Below are 27,729 nucleotides of genomic sequence, written 5' to 3'. Positions count from 1 at the left end.
CAATTATTTCCATAAATAAAACTCATTGTAGAATTTCAATTATTTTTAATAGAATATTTTAAGGGGGAGTGACACCTTTGAGGGATTTATTTGTAAACTTTTTAAGTTTACAAAAATATATTTATACGTAAAAAAAATTTTTAATTTGTTGCCTATAGAGAGCGCTGAAGTTGGTCTCCTTTCTTTGCAGAGCAAATCGGTGGGCAAGATTCCGGTTAGACCGTTTAATCTAAATCAAAAATTCAAAGTTTTTCTGATTTTGAGATAAATTTAGCTTTCGAGTACGTAGGATATTTTAAAAATATTAATTTTGGTGTATTTGGCAGTTGTTTGAAGTAAAAAGTCGATTTTTAGGGCGAAAATTTGTCAAAAAATCTGTTGCCAAAAAAAACAAAGAAACCAAAAAAAAATACGCTACGTTCTCGAAAGCATTAGTAAATGACGATAAAAAAAAACTTTGTTCGAAGTCAATCCGATCAAAACTGTTCTAGCTAGACTGCCCACCGTTTTGAAAAACGTCATTTCGAGAAAAACGCGTTTAAAGTTTTGAAAGCACTTGAAGCGCTCTTGGACACCTTTTGCAAATTTTGATTTTTTTCACATAAAATAACTTCGAAATCATCTCTAATGATATAATTTTTATTCTACACATTATAAAGTATCGTTTAAGCAAGAAAAAAAAATTCGATTTTTTTTCGGGTCAAAGGTGTCACTCCCCCTTAATCGAATTCCTCGAAAAATTTAATTGTTCTTAACAATTTTAATTAAAACGTCAAAAGAAATCAATTATTTAAAAATGTTTTCATAACATTCTTTATGAGAATTTAATTTTAAGAAAGATTTAATTATTCAATAAATTATAAATTATTTATTTTTGCATTTAAATAATTGAATTCTCGTAGAATTTTCTAATAAAAATTGATTTAAAAATGAATTTCAGTTAAAATTTTAGATTTCAATATTTATTATTCAAATTATTTAAACATTCAAATAATATTTGAATATTAAAAACATTATAGCATGAATTTTGTTACGTCCGTAACTTCTTCACATATACTTACTTTAACCTATAATATTTACATGTTTAATTCCTTTGAATATATTATATTTGTTGTACTCTCTTATATTATTGCATTATATTCAGTATATTCCATAAATATGGTAATTATTATTATATATCTGATTTATAAATTATAACAAATTAAAAGGAAGAAGAGTAATATTTTGAACCATGTAAAAAGAATAACGATCGTGCATCAATTAGATAATCTGCTATACGGAAGAAGAAAGATAATATTTAATCGGGTAAACAATTTTGGATGACCTTCAACGGGGGAGACAGGAAACAGCAAGGTACGGAAGTATCGAGTGGAAGGCCTACCCCGCTTGCCAACAACAATGTTTCTGGAACGCGCAACAGACTTAATGACCCAACTAGCATCAAATCAATGAGGAAGATTTGGTATAAAAAGGGGTATCATTTCTGATTAGAACAGAGAGTAATTTTTTGGAAATCAACAGTCTACATTCAGTCGTCTACAAGTGAACAGTCCCAGTGTTTCAAGTTAACACTATCCCAGTATTGCAAGTGAACATTATCCCCAAGTATTAATTTAACGTACATCGTTAAAAGTGAACTATTTCCCCAAGTGTTAAAATTGAAATCAATTTATTTCAACATTGTATTTTATATCAATTTCCAAAATACAATTTTCAACAATTTCCAAAGAAAATATAAACTTGGAAATAAATTCGAGTTTCTACAAGTCAATATTGAAATACCACATTCCAAATTTCGTTACATCGAAATTTGCTCAAGAGGCGACAACCGTCTGGAACCAGCAGATATTTTTCGGAATACAATACACTATCTCATTAGTGTAAACAACAGCAATTAAACTGAACCACTAAGGACAACAGTCGACGGCTCCTTTACGTCTACTCCCCAACACCATTCAAGATTGGATTACCTGATTATCATCACACATCTATACATCGTTATTCTTTAAGTAAGATTCATAATTTTGTACTCATTGTAATTTTGTCAATCTCTTTTCTTTCTTGTTGGTTTTTAAATAAATTATTCTCTCACATTTAGTAGGCTCATTGACTTATCCTCATCCCAAATTGGATTCATTTATGAAACCAATTTAAAACGAGGAACGTTAGGTATATTTAAAAGGGTTTCTCGTTTTGACGTAACAGAAGCCCTTTTAAATTTTGGTGCATCGGCCCGGGAAAATTATAAAGTCGATCAGCCATATAATTTTGTCAAATTTTTAATAACATTCGAAAATTTTAATGAATATAATTTTTAAATTAATGAAATAATTCAATAAAAATAAATAAATCAATGAGTATACCAATTGTTTAAAAAAAGGGGAAATTTTTTTTGTAACAAATGATAATAACAAATAATATCAACATACAATAATTGAAAATAATCAGTATCATAAAAAAAAATTAAAAAAAAAATTTTTTTTTATTAATTTAACACATTTTATGCTAATTGATAACATTATACAAGATTTAAGTCGCAAGGTGCATTCATAAATATACATCTTATATTGGTATTGATGAATAGAGGTTCGAGTCCTCTTAACTTATAAATTTTTCTTTAATGTGCATGGTGCATTTATTAATTCAATTCTGTATTAATAAATAGAGGTTCGAGTCCTCTCAACTTATAATTTTTAAAGTTGCAAGGTGCATTCATCAAATTAAATCCTTTGTTATATTACTGAATAGGGGTTCAAGTCCTCTAGACTTATGGAATTTTTGTCTTGTATATGAATCATTTTTGACATATTAATTTATGCTAAAACAAAATTTGTTTTGTTCATTTAATTGTGATTTGTTATTATTATTACATGTTTAAAAATACTTTATTATACTGAAGCAAGATAAAAAAAAATTAACCACAAAGGAAAAGTGTATTTTATATTCAAGAGACAAGATTGACAATTTTACAATTAACACTATGCTAGTTTTTAATGTCTTCTTCGAATAAAAATACTACCGATTCCTCACATTTAACTCGTTTACAAATAAAGAATAATCCAGAATTAGCATTGAATTCGGGAATTCCTAATTATAAAATAAAACCATCAACAAGTACACCCAGATATTCTAAAGAAAACCCTAATCCCTTAGAATTACAAGAACAGTTTGACTCAGGGTATATTAAGTCCCAACTTTTTGATACTGACGATAATTTATTCGACAGTGACAGTAACGATAGTGAAAATACCATAACTGAAAAAACCTTAGTGGATCAGAATTCAAATAAAAGCTTAAATAAGTCTTTAACTGGCGAAATTGAAACAGACGATAACTCTGAAAATAATTCTCTTGATAACACTAGAAATAGTAACAATTTTGAGGAAAACATGGCTCTTCCAAATAATCAGCAAGTGTCTTTACGCGATGCTTTAGAAACAATACCAATGTTTGACGGAAAAAAACATATCACTATCTATATTTATTGAAAGTTGTTTAGAAGCAAAATCTATGCTTCCTGATAATGCACAAGTACAAACAAATTTAGTAAAATTAATTAGGAGTCGAATTTCGGGTGAAGCAAGAAGAATTATAATAGGAAATAATTTTAATACAGTAGAACAGTTAACAGAAAGATTAAAACAAATTTACGCGCCAGCAAAATCTGTATATCAGCTACAAGGAGAACTAGGAGCAATATATATGTGGGAACACGAAAATGTAATTTCTTATGGGTCAAGAATCGCAGAAGCAGCAGAAAGAATATTAGACGCGCATAGGATTAGCAATGAAAATAGAGTAGATGAACCATTTAAAGCAAGTTTAGATAAAACAACTGTTGATTGTTTTTCGCGAGGACTTAGACCAGAAATTGAAATAAGAATTGGAACAGCAGATACATTTCAAGATATAGTTAACAAAGCAGTAGAAATAGAAAGAAAATTGTTATCACACCGCGAACTAAGAAAAAATGAGCATAATACTGAATATAATTCTCATCCTAAAAATAATAAAGACTTTGCTAAAACAACAAAAATTAATATCGCTCAAGATAACATAATAACTTGTTTAGTTTGTGGAAAAAAGGGTCATTTTGCAGTAAACTGTTTTCAACTTAATAAATTGATAGGACCAAGAAGAGAAAACTCCTTTTATCCAGGATCACGACAAAATTTTTCAAACCAGAATCAAAATCGATTCAACAATCCAAATCCAACGTTTAATAGATTTCAAAGTCAAAACTTTTACAAAAATCCTCAACAAAATCACTTTCAAAATCAATTTAGAAACACATCACAAAATCAGTTTAGAAACATACCACAAAATCAATTCCGAACTCCATACCAAAATCAAAGACAAAATCAACAACAAAACATTTTCCAAAATCAACAAAGAAATTTCTCTCAAGAACCAAGAACTAACAATACTACAAGCTTTGCGAATAGAAGTATAACGTGTAATTATTGCAAAAAATTAGGACACATTTCCACCAATTGTAGGAAAAAGATGTGGGATGATAACAATAGACAACAACAAACAAATTCACAAACACAAAATCAGGGAAACTCCAAAATTCCTCTTCAGTAGGGTGCTCTGAGGAAGAATTAAGAAGAAATTACTATGCATCCAGAAACATTAATTTAGCAAAAACTAATGCAATTCCATACATTCGAATTGATACTAAAGAGTTGAAAGTTCCAATAACAATGATGATTGACACAGGAGCAGGACCAAATTTATTAAAAATTCGCGCATTAAATCCTGATATAAAAGTTGATGAAAATAAATGTCTTAAATTAACAGGAATTAACGATCACGCAGTTTATACTTTGGGACAAGTAGAAATTAATATTTTCGGAATTCCAACAATTTTTAATTTATTACCCAATGAAGTTCCAATCGAACATGACGGTATTTTAGGAACAGAATTTTTTGTCCAGAATAAAGTAAAGATTAATTATGAAGAAGGACATCTAGAAATCAATAAACAAAAATTTAATTTTGATTCAAAAAATTATTTTACAATACCACCAAGGTCCACCTGTAACATTCATGTAAAGATCTTAAATAAAAATAAAAAGGAGGGTTTTATTCCAAGATTAGAAGTAAAAAATGGTGTTTACTTAGGTGATGCAGTAGTTTTAAACATAGAAGGCATAGCTTATTTAAAGGCAATCAACACACTGAATGAATCAATTGACATTCCAATTTTTGAAATAAATTTAGAAGATTTTGATGAAATAGAACAAGAAACTCCAGTAAACAAACATGATATTAAAAATGAAGACACATCAATTAAACAAATAATTGATGTATTTTCAAAAAATATTAAATCAGAAAATATTTTCAACATTACAGGCAACGATAGAGTTGAAGAAATTAAAAAATTACTTCGTCTTGAACACTTAAACAAAGAAGAATTAGAACACATCATGAACTTAGTAAAAAATTATTCAGACAGATTTCATATACCTGGAGAATATTTAGAAGGAACAGATCTCATAAAACATAGAATCATAACAACAGATGATACACCAATTATAACCAAACAATACCGATTTCCGCCTGTTCACAAAGAAGAAATGACACGACAAGTAAACGAATTATTAAAGCAAAAAATCATTAAAGATTCGGACTCACCGTACAATACACCAATATGGATTGTACCAAAGAAAAATGACTCACAAGGAAATAAAAAATGGAGATTAGTTTTAGATTTCAGAAAACTTAATGAACGCACGGTAGGTCAATTTTACCCACTACCTAATATTACGGACCTACTGGATCAACTCGGAAATGCTCAATATTTTTCAGTTTTTGACTTGGCGTCAGGTTTTCACCAAATCAAAATGGATCCTAGAGATTCTTATAAAACAGCATTTTCAACGCCATTTGGACACTATGAATTCGACAGAATGCCTTTCGGACTGAAAAATTCGCCAAGTACATTCCAAAAGCTTATTGATCAGGTATTATTGGGTTTACAAGGATCAGAACTATTTGTTTACTTAGATGATATTGTGATTTATGCAGACACCTTGGAGGAACATGAAGAAAAATTCTCTAAACTTATGGAACGATTACGTTTTGCTAATTTAAAATTACAGCCAGACAAATGTGAATTTTTGAGATTAGAGGTAGGATACTTGGGACACATAATAGATAAAAACGGGGTAAGACCCGACCCGAAAAAAGTAGAAGCGGTAAAGAAATTTCCAAAGCCAAAAAATGTAAAAAATATAAAACAATTTTTAGGATTAGCAGGTTACTATCGAAAATTTATAGACGGATTTTCGAAGATCGCTAATCCTTTAAACCAACTTTTGAGAAAAGATATTCCTTTCCTTTGGACTGATAAACAACAGACAGCTTTTGATATGTTAAAAAATAAACTATGTGAGGAACCACTACTAAGAAGACCCGACTTTTCACAACCTTTTATACTGACAACAGACGCTTCAGGTTTCGCAATAGGAGGGATTTTATCGCAAGGAGTGATTGGAAAAGACCAACCAGTCGCCTACACGTCAAGAACTTTAAATGAATGCGAAAGAAAATACGACACGTATGAGAAGGAAGCCTTGGCCATCATATATAGCGTGCAACATTTTCGACCATACCTTTATGGTAGAAAATTTACATTAGTAACGGATCACAAACCATTGGTTTGGTTTCAAAATTCTAAAGATCCCTGCTCCAGAGTAACAAGATGGAAGCTGAAACTAGCAGAATACGATTTTAATGTGGTCTACAAAGCAGGCAAAACAAATGTCAATGCTGATGCCTTATCCAGAAATCCAGTTGAAGATATTATTGAAGAAAAAGTACAAGGAATAAAAGAAGAAAAAATGGAAGAAACTCAGGAAATACAAGAAAATATAATGATATGTGTGCAAGAAAAAATTGAAAAATATATACATTGTGTAGCAAATGAAACTAAATACTACTTGAATTCGGAGATAATAAGAAATCTCCATGATATGGAAAAAATATTTAAGGACAATGAATCCTATGAAAACTCAGAAATATTAAGAATTCTTCGATCTATTAAAAAATTATTTGAGGACAATGAATCCTACATGAATTTGGAGATAAGGAAAAGTCTCCAATCTATTGAAAGAATATTTAAGGACAATGAATCCTATTTGAATTTGGAGATAAGAAAAAGTCTCCCACATATTGAAAAAATAATTAATGAATGCTACACGAATTTGGAGATAAGAAAAAGTCTCCCATCTATTGAAAAAATATTAAAGGACAATGAATCCTACATGAATTCGGAGATAAGGAAAAATCTCCCATCTATTGAAAGAAATTATTGTACAAGTAATGAAACTTGTAATGTCATAACAAGAAATCAAAGGAAAATACAAGAAAATGATAATCAAGAAAAGAATATACAAGAAAAGAAAAATGAAGAAATCGAAGAAATTGAAAATAAAGAAATAAAAGCACACAAAACAAAGAAACGAGGTAGACCGAAGAAACATAGCACACGTTTGAATACCTCCTTTTCCAAGAAGAGAAGGGGAAGACCGAAAAAGGTATGCAATACAAATAATAAGAGAAAAGAAAAATTTTATAATGAAGTTATTCCTGACGAAATTGAGTCAGATCCTGAGTATATTAATGAAAAATCAAAATTGAAGAAACACGAAGAAATTGACCAAGGCTACGTAAATTCGAATTCTGAAGAATCATCTGATGAAGAAGATAACTTAGTGGAAAATGAAAATTGTGAAAATTTAAATAATAATCAAGAAAAATATATTATCGACTGTAGAGACCAATTACCAATGCGAAGAGACAATCTAACTTATTTTCTTTCAGTCAAAGGAGATCCTCGAGATAATGGATCCAGATCATTAGCAAAACGTGAAAAATTGCCAAATTTTGGTAAACTTCAATTAGGTATAGCAGAAAAAATAAAAAGAGGTATATATTACCATATCGCTCTCCCTATAGAAAATGAAATAAAAGAAAATTTATCTGATACAATAAAAATAATTAAATATACAATTATTTCAATGAAAAACTTATGCGAAGAATTAAAATTAAAAAGTATCAGTATTGCAAAAACAGCCCAAATAAACAATATAACTTGGGACGAAATCCTATCAATGATAAAATTAATTTTTGAAAATTCATTTGTAAAAGTTGTTATATGTCATGGATATACAAAATATCCTACTAAAGAAGAATATATACGGTTAATCGAAGAAGCTCATTCAAGCACAGTTGGAGGACATAAAGGTGTAACTAAAACTTATGGTCGAATACGTCAAAATTATTATTGGGAAAACATGAAAAATAATATTCAAAAATATATTCAAAGCTGTCTTCAATGTCAATTAAAAAAATTAGTTAGAGTCAAAACAAAAGATCCAATGATTATTACAGACACGCCAGGTACAGCATTTGAAAAAATTGCAATGGACATTGTTGGTCCATTACCAAAAACTAAAAACGGAAGTGAATATATATTAACAATACAAGATAATTTAACAAAATATTCATTAGCAATTGCACTTCCAAATCATCAAGCAAGTACAATAGCTGACGCATTTATTAAAAAATTTATTTGTATTTTTGGATCACCTAAAGGAGTGTTAACAGATCAAGGAACAGATTTTTTAAGCAACTTAATGAAAAGATTAGCAAAAAGATTTAGAATTCGTCAATTTAAAACAACTGCTTTTCACCCTCAGTCTAACGGATCAATCGAACGATCTCACCATGTTTTAGGAGAATATTTAAAACAATTTATAAATAAAAATGAAGAATGGGACGATTGGTTAGAACTAGCTATGTTTTCATATAATACAAGCATTCATGAAGGTACAAAGTGTACTCCGTACGAGTTAATTTTTGGAAAATTAGCACGATTACCATCAAGCGATCCGCCACTTGAACACGAAAAATTAGAAACATATGATCAATATTTAACAAACTTAATAACAAGACTTCATGAAATGAGAAACATCGCTAGAGAAAATTTAATTTTAGCAAAAGAAAAGTCAAAAATCTATTATGACAAGAATTGTAATCCACAAAATCTTAAACTGGGAGATGAAGTATTTCTATTACATGGAGGAAAAATTCATAAATTTGCTAATCAATACACAGGTCCACACAAAATACTAGAAATTTTAAACAAAGGAAACGTTAAAATACAAGTTAAAAATAAACAAAAAATAGTACATACAAACAGACTTAAACTTTCCCACATTAGGCAAAATGAATAAGAAAAACATTATACTAAAAATAAGTATAATCTATTTCCAGATATGGAAAATGAAATAAGGAAAATACTACAACTATGCTTATTATTTATCATAATAAGTCTGACCAATGCATTCATAGGATTTGACTGTGGCTCAACAGAACCAAACATAACAACACTATCCTTAAAACAGGTAGGAGATTGCGAAATTGAGAAAAAACCAGTAAAAACTGAACATAGCTATATACAATTAATACAACTAAGCGGTACTACAAAAACTAAGGTTATACAATGTAAAATTAAAGTCAGCCGCCATGTTGAGCATTGCGGGGCATTTTCACACACGTCAGCTGTTAGGAACGGACAAGGAATATACATCCACGAAGTATCTTATGATATATGCAATACAATTCATGTAACAGGAATTTTTTCGCCTACTACGAGTTCACAATTAATAGAGTTAAAAGTGAATTCCACTAATTACCGTAGTGTAACTTTAGCAGGATCAACAAATATAGATGGAGATTGCGATGGAGCATCTTACAGTGACGTCTACAACTCATGGGAAAACGTAATAGTGCAAGCATCATACGAGATAACCTTACAAGAATATTTCGCAACAGTAAACTTAGAAACAGACAAAATCCATTTGCAGTCGGGGACAGTTTGTAGTTTATCAGAATCAAAATGTATAGATAGGGAAAATGGAAATACATTTTGGAGCGCTATACCGGAAGATGTATGTAACCTCAAAAAATACGAAGTAATTTATGAAGGAATAGCAAATAAAACATATGAATTAAACAATAATAAGGAAGATAAAGAAATACTCTACTCTTTAGTGAGTCACGATATAACATTCGCACTAGCTGAAAAATCCAGAGAAATGATTTGTGGATATGTCTACATAAGAACTGAACATCCTAAATTAATTATCCTAGAAACAAGACCAGGTGGATCTCCTTTAAGTAACAAAAAACCCTTAGTTCAAAACATGGATATGTTTTCCTATATAAACACGAAATTTATTTACGTTGAACGTCATTTAAGAAAAGAAATGTATGAACTATATTATGACGTTTTAACAAAAAAATGCCTATTAGAACAAGAAGTATTAAGAAACGCCTTAGTCTTAGCAACTCAAGCTCCCGATTTATTTGCATACCATTTAATGAAAAAAGAAGGGTACATGTCAGTTTTAGCAGGCGAAGTTATTCACATGATAAAATGTATACCAGTTGAAATTAATTTAAGAGAAACAAAAGAATGTTATATGCAATTACCTGTTACAAAAGATAATATAACGTATTTTTTAACACCTATAACTCACATTTTAACTAAAGTAGGAACACCAGTTGAATGTAATACTTTTTTACCATCAATGTTTATGATTGGGAACTCTTGGTTCCAAATGTTACCAAAATTAGTAACTGTAGTACAACCAGGGATAATGAAACCAGACAAACGTGAAACTTGGAAATATAATGTTCCTCCTTACCTAGCTACTAGTGGGTTATATTCACATACAGACTTAGAAAAATTAAGAAATCATATTATGCTACCAGCAGAGAAGCCCATAATTTTGAATACCTTTGCAAGAGGAATAATGGGACAAACTATACATAACACAGGCCTTAAATTTTCTAACATACTAGATGAAGATACAATAAATAAAATAGCAGAATCAGCATGGGCAAAAATCTGGGTAACATTTACTAGTTTCGGAACTGTAAGCGCAGGATTTATAGGCGTGATAATAGTAATGAAAACAATAAAATTTATCGCTGACACCTTTATACATGGATATGCATTATATAGTGTTTTTGGGTGGTCTCTACACCTTTTAGGATCCATATGGGACTCAGTAACTAATGTACTATTACATTTAGGAACGGACCCTAAGACTACATCAACAACAAATCAAAACAATAAAGAAGAAAACGAAGCCTCAGCTCCCGCAGAAGAAATTAATCTACTACAGAAGAAAGAAGGTAATATAAACAACGAAGAAGCAATCCAATTGTATCCACCAATACCTTCCATCCATAAAAATTCAACAAACTTTAGACTATAAAATGACACCTTCCTTTATAAATGTATTAAAAACCTTGTTAGAAGAAAACACGAGAGAGAACCTTCTAATAAATTCAAATTATCAAGCACCAGCAGACGCTATGAATCAACCTCAGTATGTTACGGAAATAAAATTCAAAAATTTTATAATTTGCAGTACAAGTGACAATCTAGAATTATCAAGAGAAAATGCAGCGTATCGTTTGATTGAAAAATTAACCAATGGAGAAAACGCATTTTTAAAAAAAGAAACAATATCATTTAAAATAAAACTTATTCAGAAGGTAAATGATTACTGCTATAAAAAAGATATGGGTATCCCAAAATTTTCAATATTTAAAACAAATGTGTCAGAAAGAACAATAAATTGGTTAGTAATTTGCACAGTAGGAAAAATTAAAAAAACCGCTATATCAAGTGACGCCTTAACAGCAAAAGCAATATCAGCCTTAATAACTTTAGCAACCTTATATAACATAGAAAAGTATAGTAATTCTCTTGAACACACGATAGCTGAATCTTTTAAAAAAATGACAGTCATAAATGAAAAGAAAAACTCCTTTGAAAACACAAATCTTCCTTCCACTTCCACATCCAACGAAAATGAAGAAAAGAAAAGTTTTAAAAAATGTACTTTTTGCGGACATCGCAAAAAGAACATTTATCACAAAATATAAAAAATAATTATACTTGATTCTGTTTCAGAAATGGAGATTAAAAATAAAATGATCTTATTAACCTTTGCCATTTTAATAGGAATTAACAAAGGTACATTTCAAATCATACCACAAGATGTCTCATTTACGCAATCACCAGGATTATATTTTGAACCTCTAAAAAATATACAATTCCCTATTGGTGAAGTAAAAGTTATTTATTACATTAACCACAAATTATTATTCAGCAAATTAGCGAACTTTAAAAAATTATATGAAAACACTAATCAAAATTGCATATTTTGTATTACATTAAAAAAACAATTTGAATATAAAATTAAAAAATTTGAAGCAATAATTAATGAAACAAAGAAAATTATAATTGAAACAACAGAACCGATACAAAAAACAGGCATTTTTAACTTTATAGAAAAAAAAGAAACAATTACTAATATCACAATGAAAACAACAGATAAAAATACATTTTTGCAGCAAATTTTTATTTTAGATCCCCCCAATCCAATTGATATATACGAACAATTATTTTCAATTGAAAATTACATTAACACATTGCAAAACATACAAGAAATTCTCGTAGCTTCAATGAATAACAAATGGCATCAATCCATCCCAATAAAAAGAAATATACTAGACTACACTTTAAACACTAAAACTCTTTTAAAATTTCTAAAAATCGAACTTTTCAACTCAAATAAGAATTTATTTATTGTATACTCATTTCCAAAACAAATATCAGAAAGTTTCAAATTATTTAAAATCTATTCATACCCAATATATTATAACAACTCTTTTATTTCTATAAAAATAAACTCACAAATCATCGGTATTTCTGAAGATAATAAAAAGTATTTTCTAACCTCAAATCTTGAAGAAAAATTTACACCATTTATTAACCATGTTGAATTAAAACCAACTTGTGAATCCAATGTGTTAATTAATTCAATATATTATAACTGCGAATTTATTAGTTCAAATGAATTCCCATTTTTGACCCCATTACTTAAACATAACTCTTGGATATATACTACAGAAAAATTAAAACAAATTGACATACAATGTTTCAAAAAGTCTTTCACTAAATTATTGAAAAATAATGGAATTCTAATATTACCATCCGATTGTTCAATAAAAATAAAAAATCAAATATTACCGATAGAAATAGAAGAAATATCTAACTTACCTTTGAAAACACCAATTCTAATACAAGATAAAATGTTAATTGTAAATTCTAACAAAAAGACTTTAAATATATTTGATCAAAATGGTTTAAGTTTTCAAAATCCTACTAAAATCATTAATGTAGAAAAATATGAAATTCAAAATTATTTATCTTTTATATTCATAATAATAATAATAATTAACTTAATTGTTATTGTAATATTGTATTTAAAGACAAAGAAGAAAACTCAAAAATTAAAAAGAAATAATTTCTTGAATTCTTATGTAAAAAACGAAGTTTGCACAGAATTAATAGAAAAAGAAATAAAGGAAACAGGAGTATAAAAACAAAACAAGTTTGACTCAAAATTAATTTTTTTTTATTAAACAATAATTATGTAAAAGTAATATTAATAATATCAGTCAACAAAAGAAGTATTATTCAAATTCTATTAAAAAATAATAATTATATAAAATTATTATTATCCGTCAAGGTCCGAAATACTGAAACAAAAAGAAGAAAATTTTTCTATCAGAAATAGAAAATATATAATGAAATACAAAAAAAAGCACACTTACACGATTCACCTTAGTTCCCTGTAGCATCCATTTCACGCCACCAACAAGGATTGGAGTTCCTAAAGGGTCCCTCGATTCCAACACATGCCTTTTTATACTAGAAATTCCTTCCTCTTTAGTACCGAATAAATTAATCTTCCACTCAAAAGGAATATCGAAACGTAGACTGTAGACTCTGATGTTTAATCGTTTCTCTCTATATACCAATTGTTTAAAGTTATCATCAAACCATTGGTCATATCCACAAACCTGTAAAAAAAAAAAAAAAAAAAAAAAAAAAAAAAAAAAAAAAAAAAAAAATAATAAAAAATAAAAAATATATAATAAATAAATAAAAATGAAAATAGACAATCAAAAGCATAAAAATATGTATAAAAATTACACGTACTCGAACCAGTGAATTATCCACAAACTTTACTGTCCGATGATAAAGACAAAAGATTTCCCCAGTATGAAAAAACTTATCAAATAATAATTTGTGGTCCCTGAGAATAGTTTCCCTCTTTGAAGCAAATTCAAAAGGTAAAATTATATTATTGCCTTTATAAGTAACTGTAGGAATGTCTAACAGTATTCTCTTATTTCCAACCCATGATATCTGTTCTCCATGAACCTGGAAATAAAAAAAAATATATATAATAATTCTTAATAATATAAAAAAATATAAATATTTTTTTTTTACTAAATAAATTTTTTTTTATACTTACAATTTTAAGTTTGAAAAATTCAAAAATGAAATATTTCCCTTCCAAGAAAAATACGCCATTAGGTCCAACTGAATTTAATTGCCGGACAAGAACAAATCTTATTAAATTCTCACACGGTAAATCAGACCACCAAGCCTTTCCAGTGAATCTCATCATGTTATATGAAACTATGAAATCAGGAAAAAATCCCTCTCTTGGTCTCCAAATATCATATTTCTTTAACGATGCAGTCAACTTTTCGAAAACTGATAAGGAATTTATAGAATTCCTTGAATTAAATAACTCAAAGTTCTCGGATCCCAGTCTTAAGAGTAGTTTAGTATCTCTTTTCTCTTCCACCTGTTTTTTAGTAGGTACCAAATTTATTTTTTCGTCCTCTTTCCAGGAATGGTCCTCGTTAAACACATTAACACTCTCTACTAAAGTCAGTGTAGAACTTGTCGTAGGTATCACATTATCCTCTTGTCGAAAACATTTTCTGTTCGGCACATCAGAATGTTCACACAATTTTCTTTTATTACTTGTAGAAAATATAACACTTTTTTTGGAACATTCTTCATCTAATTCCATATCATCACCAAAATTGCACTCATTTTTATTGTCCAGATCAAAAATTTCACCTTTCATGGAACACTCTTTATCTAATTCCATATTATCACCGAAACTACACTCATTTTTATTATCCAGGTCAATAATTTCATTAAAATTCTCAAAATCATCGAAATGTTGTAATTCTTCATGTAAAAATGTTTCTAAATCAAGGACACGATTAATATCGGACATTTTTTTTAAAATAAGAAAAGATCAATTACAGGAAACAGACCGTACGAAACTAAAATTTAGACACAGAAAAAACAACAACATCCTACCTAATATCCCTACCATTTTCCTTTTCAAACTTAAGAAACCAATTGAAAATTGAGATATTCCTGTGGGTTGTACCTTAAAGTGATAACGAAAATCAAAAAACAAACAAGAGATGCTAAAATCTAAGTAAGCCTGCTTAGAAAATATGCAAGCCTACTTAGAAGACATGCAAGTTGCATAAAAAAAATTATTTGTGGATTCTGCCTGAACTATAAGAGCTAGAGAAAATCTGAATACAGTTTTGGAATCGGCATGAAAAAATACAGCTAAAAACACAAAGAAAAATTAAAATCGAACGATTATTAAGGAAGTTATGGCCAATTTTGTAAAATTGCATGATTTTAACAATTTAAATTTCGTTTTCGCAAACAAAAAATTTTTTTTTTGTACTCCGCTAAAAAAAAAAAAAAAAAAAATAAAAAAATAAATAAATACGACAAACTGTAATAAACTTTTTTTTGTGTGTCCTTAAGAATACAAAGAATGGATAGAATAAATGCATTATTGATTTTAAGAATATAGATTATTATCAAAATAATTATTGTAATTCATATGAAATTGAGTAAAAAAAAAAAAAAAGATAAATTTAAATGTTAAGCGAAAGTTTTTTTTTGTTTTTTCTAAAAATACAAAGAATGGATGGAATGAATGCATTATTGATTTTAAAAATATAAATAAAGATAATTATTGTAATTGAGATAAAAATTGAGTGAAATAATACAAGCTTGGATGAAATTTTCTTTAAGAATACAAGAATGCATAGAATGAATGAATAATAATAACATCTCCTCCAAAATATAATTGTTCGAATAGTTTGAGCATGTTTCGTTTCTCTCCCATGCTCAATCTAAGGGGGTAGGTGTTACGTCCGTAACTTCTTCACATATACTTACTTTAACCTATAATATTTACATGTTTAATTCCTTTGAATATATTATATTTGTTGTACTCTCTTATATTATTGCATTATATTCAGTATATTCCATAAATATGGTAATTATTATTATATATCTGATTTATAAATTATAACAAATTAAAAGGAAGAAGAGTAATATTTTGAACCATGTAAAAAGAATAACGATCGTGCATCAATTAGATAATCTGCTATACGGAAGAAGAAAGATAATATTTAATCGGGTAAACAATTTTGGATGACCTTCAACGGGGGAGACAGGAAACAGCAAGGTACGGAAGTATCGAGTGGAAGGCCTACCCCGCTTGCCAACAACAATGTTTCTGGAACGCGCAACAGACTTAATGACCCAACTAGCATCAAATCAATGAGGAAGATTTGGTATAAAAAGGGGTATCATTTCTGATTAGAACAGAGAGTAATTTTTTGGAAATCAACAGTCTACATTCAGTCGTCTACAAGTGAACAGTCCCAGTGTTTCAAGTTAACACTATCCCAGTATTGCAAGTGAACATTATCCCCAAGTATTAATTTAACGTACATCGTTAAAAGTGAACTATTTCCCCAAGTGTTAAAATTGAAATCAATTTATTTCAACATTGTATTTTATATCAATTTCCAAAATACAATTTTCAACAATTTCCAAAGAAAATATAAACTTGGAAATAAATTCGAGTTTCTACAAGTCAATATTGAAATACCACATTCCAAATTTCGTTACATCGAAATTTGCTCAAGAGGCGACAACCGTCTGGAACCAGCAGATATTTTTCGGAATACAATACACTATCTCATTAGTGTAAACAACAGCAATTAAACTGAACCACTAAGGACAACAGTCGACGGCTCCTTTACGTCTACTCCCCAACACCATTCAAGATTGGATTACCTGATTATCATCACACATCTATACATCGTTATTCTTTAAGTAAGATTCATAATTTTGTACTCATTGTAATTTTGTCAATCTCTTTTCTTTCTTGTTGGTTTTTAAATAAATTATTCTCTCACATTTAGTAGGCTCATTGACTTATCCTCATCCCAAATTGGATTCATTTATGAAACCAATTTAAAACGAGGAACGTTAGGTATATTTAAAAGGGTTTCTCGTTTTGACGTAACAATTTTAAGAAATAATTGAATTTTGAAAAGGTTTCAAATTACATAAACTCTTTGAAAATCTTAATTTTTCATACTTATTACCAACAATTCTGTAGAATTAATTATTTTGAAAAAGTTTAATTAAATTTTTTAAAAATTATTTGAAGTGTTTATTTTGTACTACGTATTTAATTGAATAATTTCTGAATACCTAATTGAAATTTCGTAAAATTGAATTGTAAACAAATGGATTTGAAAATTCTTAAAAAACTTTCGCAAAAATTATTAACCCTTTCAATGTCACTAAATCCAAAAACTGGCCAGGAGTGTCACTGATGCCTTTGACCAAAATCTTATTTTTTTATATTGAATTAATATAAAAAATAAGATTGAAACACTTGAAATTGGTTGCTCGGTTTTTTTCAGCGTTTAAGCCGAGCGAAGATCGAGTTATTTGACTGAACTCCTCAATTTATGTCAAATGAAATTTATGACAAATGAATTTTAGGACAAAATAAAATTTATTAAATGAATATTATGTCAAATGAAGTATATGTTGAACAAATTTTACCTCAAATTAATTTTCTGTCAAATAAAACTTATGTCAATTGAAATATATGTCAAGTGATTTTTATGTGAAATAAAATTCAAGTCGATTGTATTTTTAAGTTAAATGGAAATTATGCTAATTGATTTTAATATCAAATAAAATATATGTTGAATTAATTCTATGTCAAATTACATATATGTTATATAAATTTTATGTCTAATGAAATATATATCAAATGGATATCATATTAAATGCCATTTATGCAATATAAATTGTATGTTTAATGAAATGTATGTCTAATAAATTTCAAATTAAATGTTTGTTGTACCAAATAGATTTTTTGTCAAATAAAATTTATGGTAAATGGTTTTATGTCAAATGACTATTATGTCAAATAAGATTTCGGGAATAGTCATGCGTCTCGATAATATTTTGCAGGATTAAAATTTGTTAATTAGGGCAGAGTGCACTGTGGGCTAGACGACCTACTTCGATGGCCAAAAGTCACTTTTAGAATTTTATTAAATGAAGTTTACCATTTCAATGAGTAGTAACCAAAGTAGTTATTCTACAAATTTGGTTGTCAAATGATAATATATTTTTAATGTACACTTGCGCAAAGTTTGAAAAAAATTCTAATTTTTATAAAATGTATTTGTAATAAAAGTCATTTGGTTTATAATTATTTAAAAGAAGTCACTCTATCTTTTTTTCTAATTTTTCTTTCTACATTCGAAGTAATAAAAATAAAAATAGAAGTCAATTCGTTTAAAGTTGTTAAAGTACCACATGGTTTTATTTAAGTAATTGTAAAAATATTCATTAATGTTGTTATAGTTGGTTAATTTTCAAGTTTTAATATTTGAGACAATTTTGCAATTCATTGCAAAATTAATCAAATATTAATAAACTTTGAAATTCTTTTAAAGTGTAATTTTTTTACTCACTTCTTGTGCGTGAGGAAATAACTAATTTTGTTTCTTATTCCACATAATATCGTTTAATGTATATTATAATTCTGTTTAATATATTTTTACAATATATTACTAACTCTCGCTCTCGAAACCTCAACCGTACCGCGCTTGCGCGGAACGGGTGGGAGCAACTCACGCGCTGATTGGCTCTTGACAAGGTGGAAGGGATGTCGCGGATGCGACTCAGCAGAGGAGCATAAATACCGCGCATTTCCCTGACTCACGCTCTTACCTCGCCAGCCTTCGAAGGAGGAACACGTCTCTCACGCCGAGAGACACCGACACCTGCGCGGCGTCGCTGACGCCACGCTCTTTCGCCAACTGTCACTCTGCCGAGTGACGCTCTCAGCCGCCATTTCCAACACGGACGCCTCGCCGGCCACCTCGCCGCCTGCCAAACCATTTCTACCAATTTGTCCTTTTCAGGACAAACAACAAAACAAATTCTACATTGACAATTAGTCCTTTTCAGGATAAATTGTCAATCTTTTACGGAAGAATATTTTTGGTTCAAACATAAATCAAGACGTTCCTGTCGCCACGTCGAAGTCTCACGGACAGAAGAAGAAGAGGATAACAACCGCCACCCGGACAATCCTCCAAGGACGCCCAGCTTACCGGCTTACGTGCACTGACTCCTGTAGAAGGTGCTGGTAGGGACGACCTAAGGCCCATAACCGGGACCTTCTGAGTCCGACCCAGTTTCCCTCAGGTGAGAGCACGCCGCCGCCACACTCCGGACGACCAGATGACGTCACTCAACGTCGTCCCAAAGATAGACTCTTCAGAGGACTAGTGAAGTGACTTAAGGCCCGTAAGGCGACCTTCTGAACCGAACTAGTCTTCCAGCGAAGCCTACCCTGTGGATGGCCAATGACCAACGCCAACGACCACATTCACGTTAAGGCGAACATTTGTTTCACGCACTCCCCTCTATTTTCTCCGCCTTTGAACCAGTCGCTCTCACTCTCACACAGTGACCGGTATCAATGTAGTACATCCGAAAGTAAACTCCGCGAGACTCCACTAGATTTTCAATTGTCTTAACTTCTGATTTCTTTAATAGACCTTAAAGAATAAGAAAAATCCGCCCACTTTTGCCCAAATTCAGATTCTGATATAATATATGCTTACATTGATGAATTTAGCTATATACCATATATTACACTTATTTAACACCTTATCGTGGACAGTGCATCTTTCATGTTTTATGAATTACTACATGATTTGTAATTTGTATTTTTCAATTAAATCTGGTTAATTTGCAATAAAAATAGGTGAATGTATAATAATATCATAAAAAACAATTATAAAAATGTCGAAATTAACCAAACGAGAAGTTCTTGACATTATTTCAAGGAATAATGATATAAAAATTACTTCTAATGAAATTTTATCTATAATCAATATAGATATTAATAATATCTCAGAAGAAGATTTCAAAAAATTAAAAAATTCATTAACTTCATTGAAATGCAAAAATTTGAAAAAATTTGAAAGTGCAAAAAGGATGAAGGATAGATATAAAGCAATGAATTCTAAATGGTTAGATTCTGATTTTTCCATATCAATTTCTGAAATTGATGAAAACAAGCCTCAATCATCTAAATTTGGTCGTCCTGCTATTGAATTTTCTGAAAAATCATACCGTTCACAACGTCGAGAAGTTACTGAATATAGTGCAGAATTAAAACATGATCCACAGTAGTTTTATACTACAACCATGTGTAGTATACCTTACTTTTTCAATTTGACAATTTTTACATTTGTTTGTGCAACGCTGGGAACAAAAGCTTTTTTTAGTTTTTTTACACTTTTACGAATTTTTTCTTAAGGAAATTCTGAGGAAATCGTGTAATGTTTCTAAATATTAGGTCTTAGGTTTGGAAGGTACACACCTCAAGAATATTTACCACCAAAACTTTGATTTTTGATTTACCAAAACTTTGATGAATTTGCAAAGCGTTTTTTTTAAACAAATATTTAATCTCAAAATGAGCCTGTGGGGCAAACCGGCCATAGGATATTTTCATTGTACCAGACTTTCAAGAAAATTATATTATTATTTAGAATGTTTTTTTCATTAAAATATTTTCTTTCAATGAAAAATAATTGTCTTCCAATGAGAATTAGACCCTTTAATGATGTGCACCGTCGATTATTGTCCGGTACACACCATTAGAACTCGACTGTCGATAAACCGGTTGTACTCAGGAGAGGTTTTCTACAGTTTCCCTCTTCTCTGGCGAGAAAACCCATTGACGGGTGGTTACCCATTGACGGGTGGTTCAGGCGGAATGCGAGTACTCCTAATAAAGTCGGCTGTAGACGCAAATTAGGTAAATATATAGAAAATTTCTAAGTAGAATGGTTATGCTTAATCCAAAAAGTATTTCTCGGGGACTCTTGTCGAAGTGCGTAAGGCCAATAGGGCAGGAGTATAAACAATAAAAAAAATTCAATCTTGTATTATTATTTACATTAGGGAGCGTTCACAAATGATGTCACGTTTTTGGGGGAGAGGGGGGTGAAATTGCATGAAATTGCGTGACAGGGGGAGAGGGGGTCTATAATCCCGAAAAATTGCGTGAAATCATTTATGAACGCTCCCTTATTATAACCATTGTTCACATGATTCTTTATGTTTGTTATAATTGTAGATTATACAAATTTAATATTATAGATAAAAAACCCAACTGGCCAGTTTACCCCAGGGGGTGGGGCAAACCGGCCAGTTTGCAAATTTATTTAAAGTTAACACAGCAACTAAACAAGTACATTAAGCAACAAGGGTATAAAGGCAGCCATTTGTTTACGGTGATTTTTGTGACACGAGTGGAGGTCGAGGGCGCCCCTAGACCTCCACTTGTGTCACAAAAATCATTGTAAACAAATTGGCTGCCTTTATTCCCATGTTACTTACGATATTTTTTATTCCTAATGCACAAAAGTAGCAATTTCAGATAGCAGACGACAGGGAGTAAAAGTCATTCACTTGTTCGACTTATATGAAAATGGCGTCCGTTTTCTCTCTTGGGTAAAAATAACGCATGGGATCAGATATTACTTTTGCACATGGGAGAAAATGGACGCCATTTTCATATGGTCGAACAAATGAGTGCCTTTACTTTACACTTTACTTTACTTCACAGCACCGAAACTTTCCTAAAAATTTATTAAATATTTACTTGCAATATTCGGAATATTTAATTGCAATGTTTATTGAAAGTTGTATACAGATTTAAATGTCCCAATTAAATAAATGTTTAGCGAGAAACTTTCCTGAACATTTAAATAAAATCTTCGCATAATTATAATTATGCGAAGATGTAATTTCATGTTCAGGAAAGCTTCGCGCTAAACATTTATTTAATCGGGACATTTAAATCTTTACACAATTTTCACTAAACTTTTCAGTTAAACATGAGGAATATTGCAAGTAAATATTTATTAAATTTTTAGGAAAGTTTCGGTGCTGTGGGGGTTTAGGTGTGAAAAAGTTGCGCAATTAAATGATCTTTCAAACAAGCCATCGAAAAATGAAATCGGTTGATTCGTTTAGTCACAAGAGTAAAAACACCGTTAGTATGGCCGGTTTGCCCCACTCTCCTCTACCTAAAACGTTTGTTACAAAACGCTTACTTTTTTAGAAACAAAGAAATGTAAAAGGAATAATTAATAAATGAATGTTATTTTAAATTAGTTTTATTTTTCACAAGTTATATATAATTTTATAATCTAACACTAACTTTGTGCATGCAAAGTTGCAAGTTGACACAATAAGTTTTTCAAAAGTTATCGTAGGGACACCATTGTGTCTACAGACAAACACGAAAACAGACATACAAACAGACACTTTTTCTAAACCATGTTTTTTGAACTCAGGGTACCCCAAAACGTCGAGATTTCATGAAATTAGCGACCCTGCCAGATTTGGATTTACTATATGTCCACTTTTAAAGTGGACAAATGGTAGACATATAGTAGGCATACGGTAAAAGTGGAAATAAACTATTTAGAAGGTGTTTGATAGCAAAAGGATGTGTTAAATATGTAAAATGGATGTTTAGAGAATAGATTTTAGCAAATATTGCAATAAATAAATCTCTAAATAATTAATAATTACTTGAAATTCCTGACAGATTTGATAAACATAAATGTATGTGAGACCTGTCAATGTATTGGTAACATGCGTGATACTTGTAGCAGACTACGATTCACTACGATCATATTCTGAACGGCGGAACGAAAGTAACTGATTTGGATAAACACGCGAAGTTTCAAAATGATGTGTAAATATAGTAAACATTGAAAAAAATTGCTTTCTTTGATTTAAGAGATATTACTAATAAAACATATCTTTTACCTTTAGAAAGCGTTTTTTTACAACAATGTGATCAAAAATTAGAAATTTAGCAAAACTTTTTCGATTATTAAAATAAATATATTTATTTAAATAAATAATGGATTTATTCTATCACTCAGTCGTATTAAATAGTAAGAATTTGATGTAATCGATCACACTGAGTCAAGGAAGTTAAAAATTAAAAAACTCTCAAAAAATTTTCAAAATCTTTCAAAATTTTGTAATAATTTTTAACTTATTTAATAAATTGTAGTTTCTGATGAGGACGGCAGCGCTGTCGAAACGTAAAAAGAGAGTTTTTTAATTTTTAACTTTCTTGATTCAGTGTGATCGATTACATCAAATTCTTACTATTTAAATAAATATTATTCAAAGCTAAAAATCAGTATTTTACTTAGAAAAATAAATTTGAATAACAATTTTTTAAACAATTTCATGTAAAAAAAATAACCTGAACAATTAATTTTGATTGAAAATCAATTATTATTATATTTAGTAAAATACAAAAAATAACTCCTCCTACTTTAAGAAAGCAATTTTTTTATTCTTTGGTTCAATAGCACAAAAAGGGAGAAAATATTTAATTTTTAAAAAGTTACATTTAGTCTTAACTCCTTAAGAAAACAAAGACTTCTGGCCAATAAAAATAAACATCTCCTATTTTCAAAGTGCAATTTTTTATTTGTTAGTTGAGTTAAAGAAAATGGAGAAAGTTATTAATGTTTGAAAAATAACACATATTACTATATGTGTTATAGAAAGAAAAGAAAAAATGAATGATTTAGACCAATAAAAATAATAAACAAACTCCTCCCATTTTCAAAATAAATTTTTCTGTCTGTTGGTTGAGTTAAACAAAATGGAGAAAAAATTATAATTAAATTTATAATTCCAACCCCCAAAAGAAAAAATGGATGTTCTAGACCAATTAAAATAAAATTAAAACTCCTCCTTCTTAAAGAAAAATATTTCTTATTTGTGGCTTCAATAGAACAAAATGGAGAAAAGAATAATATTTAAAAAAGATAATATTTAGTCCCAACCCCCAAAAGATAAAATAGATGTTTAAGACCAATTAAATTAATATTTAAACTCCTCCCTCTTAATAAAAGCTATTTTCTATTCGTGTGTTCAATAGATTAAAATGGAGAAAATATCAAACTTTAAAAAATATAAGTCTCAACCCCTCACGAAAAAAACTGCTATTAACAAAAAAAAAATCAAACTCCTCCTACATTTTTATTCATTGGTTTAGTTAAACAAAATGAAGAAAAATTTATTATTTCAGAAATAAAACATATAATTCCAACCCCCAAAAGAAAAAAATGGATGTTCTAGGCCAAGTAAAATAAAATTCAAATTCCTCCTTCTTAATCAAAGCTTAGTAGTATAGCTAGGCCGGTTCTAGATAAAATCGGTAATGTAGATTCCTACTTACTGACCGCAAGGGTAAGTTACTGACCGTTGGTGGGGTATATGTGGGTAATTTACCGACCGTTGGTGGGGTATATGTGGGTAATTTATTGGCCGTTGGTGGGGTACCTGATTTGCATATATTTAAATTAGTTAACCCTTTTAATTGACGTTAGTGGAGTACTTTATTTGCATATATTCAAATTAGTTAACCCTTTTAATTTGCATATATTTAAATATATGGCAAAGTTACTGAGCGTTGGTAGGGTACCTGATTTGCATATATTTAAATTAGTTAACCCTTTTAATTTGCATACGTTTTCTATTGTTTATTATTTAACTTTCATTGTTAACCCTTTTAGTTTATGCAAATTCCACCTACTATCAACCCTTTTGGACGTAGAATATGCAAATACCACCCCCTCCCACCACCCACTCACCTATGTAAAATACATTGCTCTTAGTTAACTACCCCCCACCCACTTAGTATAAACCAGAAATTTCAAAAATCGTATAGAGAAGCGCGAGGGATTAAGCGTTCGCGAGATACCGCGCAGGCGTTGTGGGTAGTGGGAGTGGTTGGTGTGGTAAGGCCCAGTGCGCAGCAAAAGTGCGCGTACGGTTACCGCGTTAAGTGAGTGAAAGTTTCATGCGTCAGACCTGTCTACCTGACTCTTGCAGCATACTTCACTGTTACTACAGCACCATAGGGATAAATGTATTGTTCAAAAATATGTAAGCAAGTTTCAACTTGTCTTTTTCCAAGATAACAATAGTATTTTTTGAATATCTTTAAGCATGTTTCAACCTGCATCTTGAATAAAATAAAGACGTTGTCTAAGAAACCTTCAAACAGGTTTTAACTTGTCTGTAGATAATAACAAAGACATTCCTTAAGAAACCTTTTAGTGACGTCATTTTCATGCGAGTTTGAACACGTCTTCTAAATGACTCTTCTTTTGAGGTAGTTGCGTGCGCAGTGGGAGTTAAAGAAGAGTGGGGTTTAAGTGATATAAGGTAGGTTGGAATCAACGATTCGACACTTTTGTTAAAATTTCCAGCAGCAGCAGCTTCAGCAGTATTAGCAACATAAGCAGTAATAGCAGCTTTAACAACTACAGCATCATCTGCTCATTTAGTACGTAAATTTCACTTCCTTGATTGAAACATTTTGTATTCCAAATTAGTTTTTTTAAATTTAATATTAAAAATCCATCTTTTTTCTTTTCTTACAGATATTAAAACAATGGACTTCCAAAAAGTCAACGCCACTGGTCGCATGGATAGATTTCTGTCAACGAAGCCGCTTTCTGATTTGACTGTGAATGAGTTATACAACGTAACTAAAATAAACAAGGTGCAGACCAAATATGGTTCTAGGATTGTAGTAGACCTGGATGCTACATTTACCACTTTTCTGCCGGCAAGGTTCGCAAAACTATTTGAAGCTAACCCTACCTCTTTCACAATGATGGAAGAAGCCGTACAGTCGGAGAAGTTGCGATTAAAATATATTGGTGGCAAATTTAATGTTATTAAATTTGAATAAGAATAAATATTATAATATTATACTGTAAAAATTATGTAATTATTTAAATGCTTCTAATAATAAAAAAAAATTACTTTTAAATTGCTTCTTTTATTATTCTACCTTCATATTTTAAACAATTTTTAAATTAACAAAATTTTGTATAACATTGTATAAGTAAATTTTTATTAAAGTTAAAGGAAAAAAAATTCAAGTTTATAATATTAAAGGAGTAGGTATATCAAGAAAGAAAGACAACATTTTTTTTAAAATTATAAAATTCATTTATTTTTATATATATGTAGAAATTCAAACTTATTACAATAGTTGTTCATAATTTTCATAAAATGATATCAAATTAGTATTCACATCATCCACTTCATCGATACCATTTGAGAAGTTTCTCAGTTCACTTGTTACATTAAAAAATCAATTTCGAAGCTTAAATATATTGTTTACTGCACAATTTTCAGTTTGTGTAATATGATGTGTAGATGTGGGTGGTAAAAATTCAGTTTTAATATTCTTAAACGCTGGACAGTCAATTTCTTCTAAATTGTATACATTCATTATATACTTTTCTAACCACTGTTTTTTTCACAACCTTTAACATAGATAGTTTTTGCTCCTCGTAATGCATCTTGTAAAATGGTTCGCACTTCATCATAACACACATGTCCAACCATCCAAGGGATTGAATGATAGTTATTTGTTAACCACAGGTTTTCACTTTTATAACGTCCAGGTAGTAAATTCCAAGCACAAGGTGGTTCAAAAAGGTAAACTCTTGGTTGAGCATCTGCCTCCAAAGGAACTATAGCCAACTCTTTGAAAATAAACTCATTGCAGGTTTTTTTAAAACCTTGAACGTCTACTATGAACTCCATTTTTGAATAGAAATGTGTTTCTACTTCAGGGATGTGTCTTATATACCTCTCCACTTTACCCCCCACCACTTTGTTTCCCTCTCCACTCCTTATAACTTTTTAGTAATCCCACTGATTGGTTTATACTGAACTATACGATCATGTATAACGAGACAATATGCAGTTGTATTATCAGGTATATTTTCTCTGGCTTCAAATTCTAAACGTACATCGACTGCAGACTGCTTCAAAAACTCATTTTGTTTTGAACAATCAATAACAATTAAAGGTGCATTTGATTTAAAAATATCAATCGCTAAAGTAGGTTCAGCATCTTTTCCATAATAAAAAGATTAAAAATTAGCATACATTTCATATAATATAGAATACTGATTTTGATTAAAATTTATATTTAAATTTTCATAATTGTAAGATTGCGAGTTCAAAAAGAGTTTTACATTCGTAATATTACAATGATCAAAGTAACAGGATGTTTCTTTGAGTTGATTCTTTCTTCCAGTTTGAAATCCAACAATTACATATCGTGGTTTCTTTAATTGAGATGAAGATTTAAGTTGCCACATAACTCTTGTACTAGCTGGAAGTAAAGGATACTCATACATTTCCCACGATCGAAAACTCATAGAAATTAATGGATCCTATTCAATAAATTTTAATAATTTTATTTTATTGCTATCAGATGGTAAAATATATGGTACTAACCATTCAATTTT

The 27,729-nt window shown here is 29.8% G+C and overlaps 1 protein-coding gene across 2 annotated transcripts; it reads right to left on the bottom strand.

Annotated features, from left to right (window-relative positions):
- Positions 1-13,588: 13,588 nt before the first annotated feature.
- LOC122505426 lies at positions 13,589-15,667 on the bottom strand. Of its 2 annotated transcripts, XM_043617037.1 has the most exons (4): positions 14,418-15,667; positions 14,099-14,323; positions 13,711-13,959; positions 13,589-13,635 (listed from the first exon to the last, which is right to left on the bottom strand). In XM_043617037.1, exons 1-4 carry the CDS (start codon positions 15,198-15,200, stop codon positions 13,621-13,623), a joined length of 1,272 nt encoding a protein of 423 aa, XP_043472972.1. In that variant the 5' UTR covers positions 15,201-15,667; the 3' UTR covers positions 13,589-13,620. The 2 variants fall into 2 exon arrangements, with proteins under 2 accessions (XP_043472972.1, XP_043472970.1); XM_043617035.1 differs by having other exon boundaries at positions 13,609-13,959.
- Between the last annotated feature and the right edge of the window lie 12,062 nt (positions 15,668-27,729).

This window comes from Leptopilina heterotoma, unplaced genomic scaffold (genome assembly GCF_015476425.1).
Source record: "Leptopilina heterotoma isolate Lh14 unplaced genomic scaffold, ASM1547642v1 Lhet_358, whole genome shotgun sequence".
Taxonomy (NCBI): Eukaryota; Metazoa; Arthropoda; class Insecta; order Hymenoptera; family Figitidae; genus Leptopilina; species Leptopilina heterotoma.
This window is presented reverse-complemented; position numbering and strand designations above follow the sequence as displayed.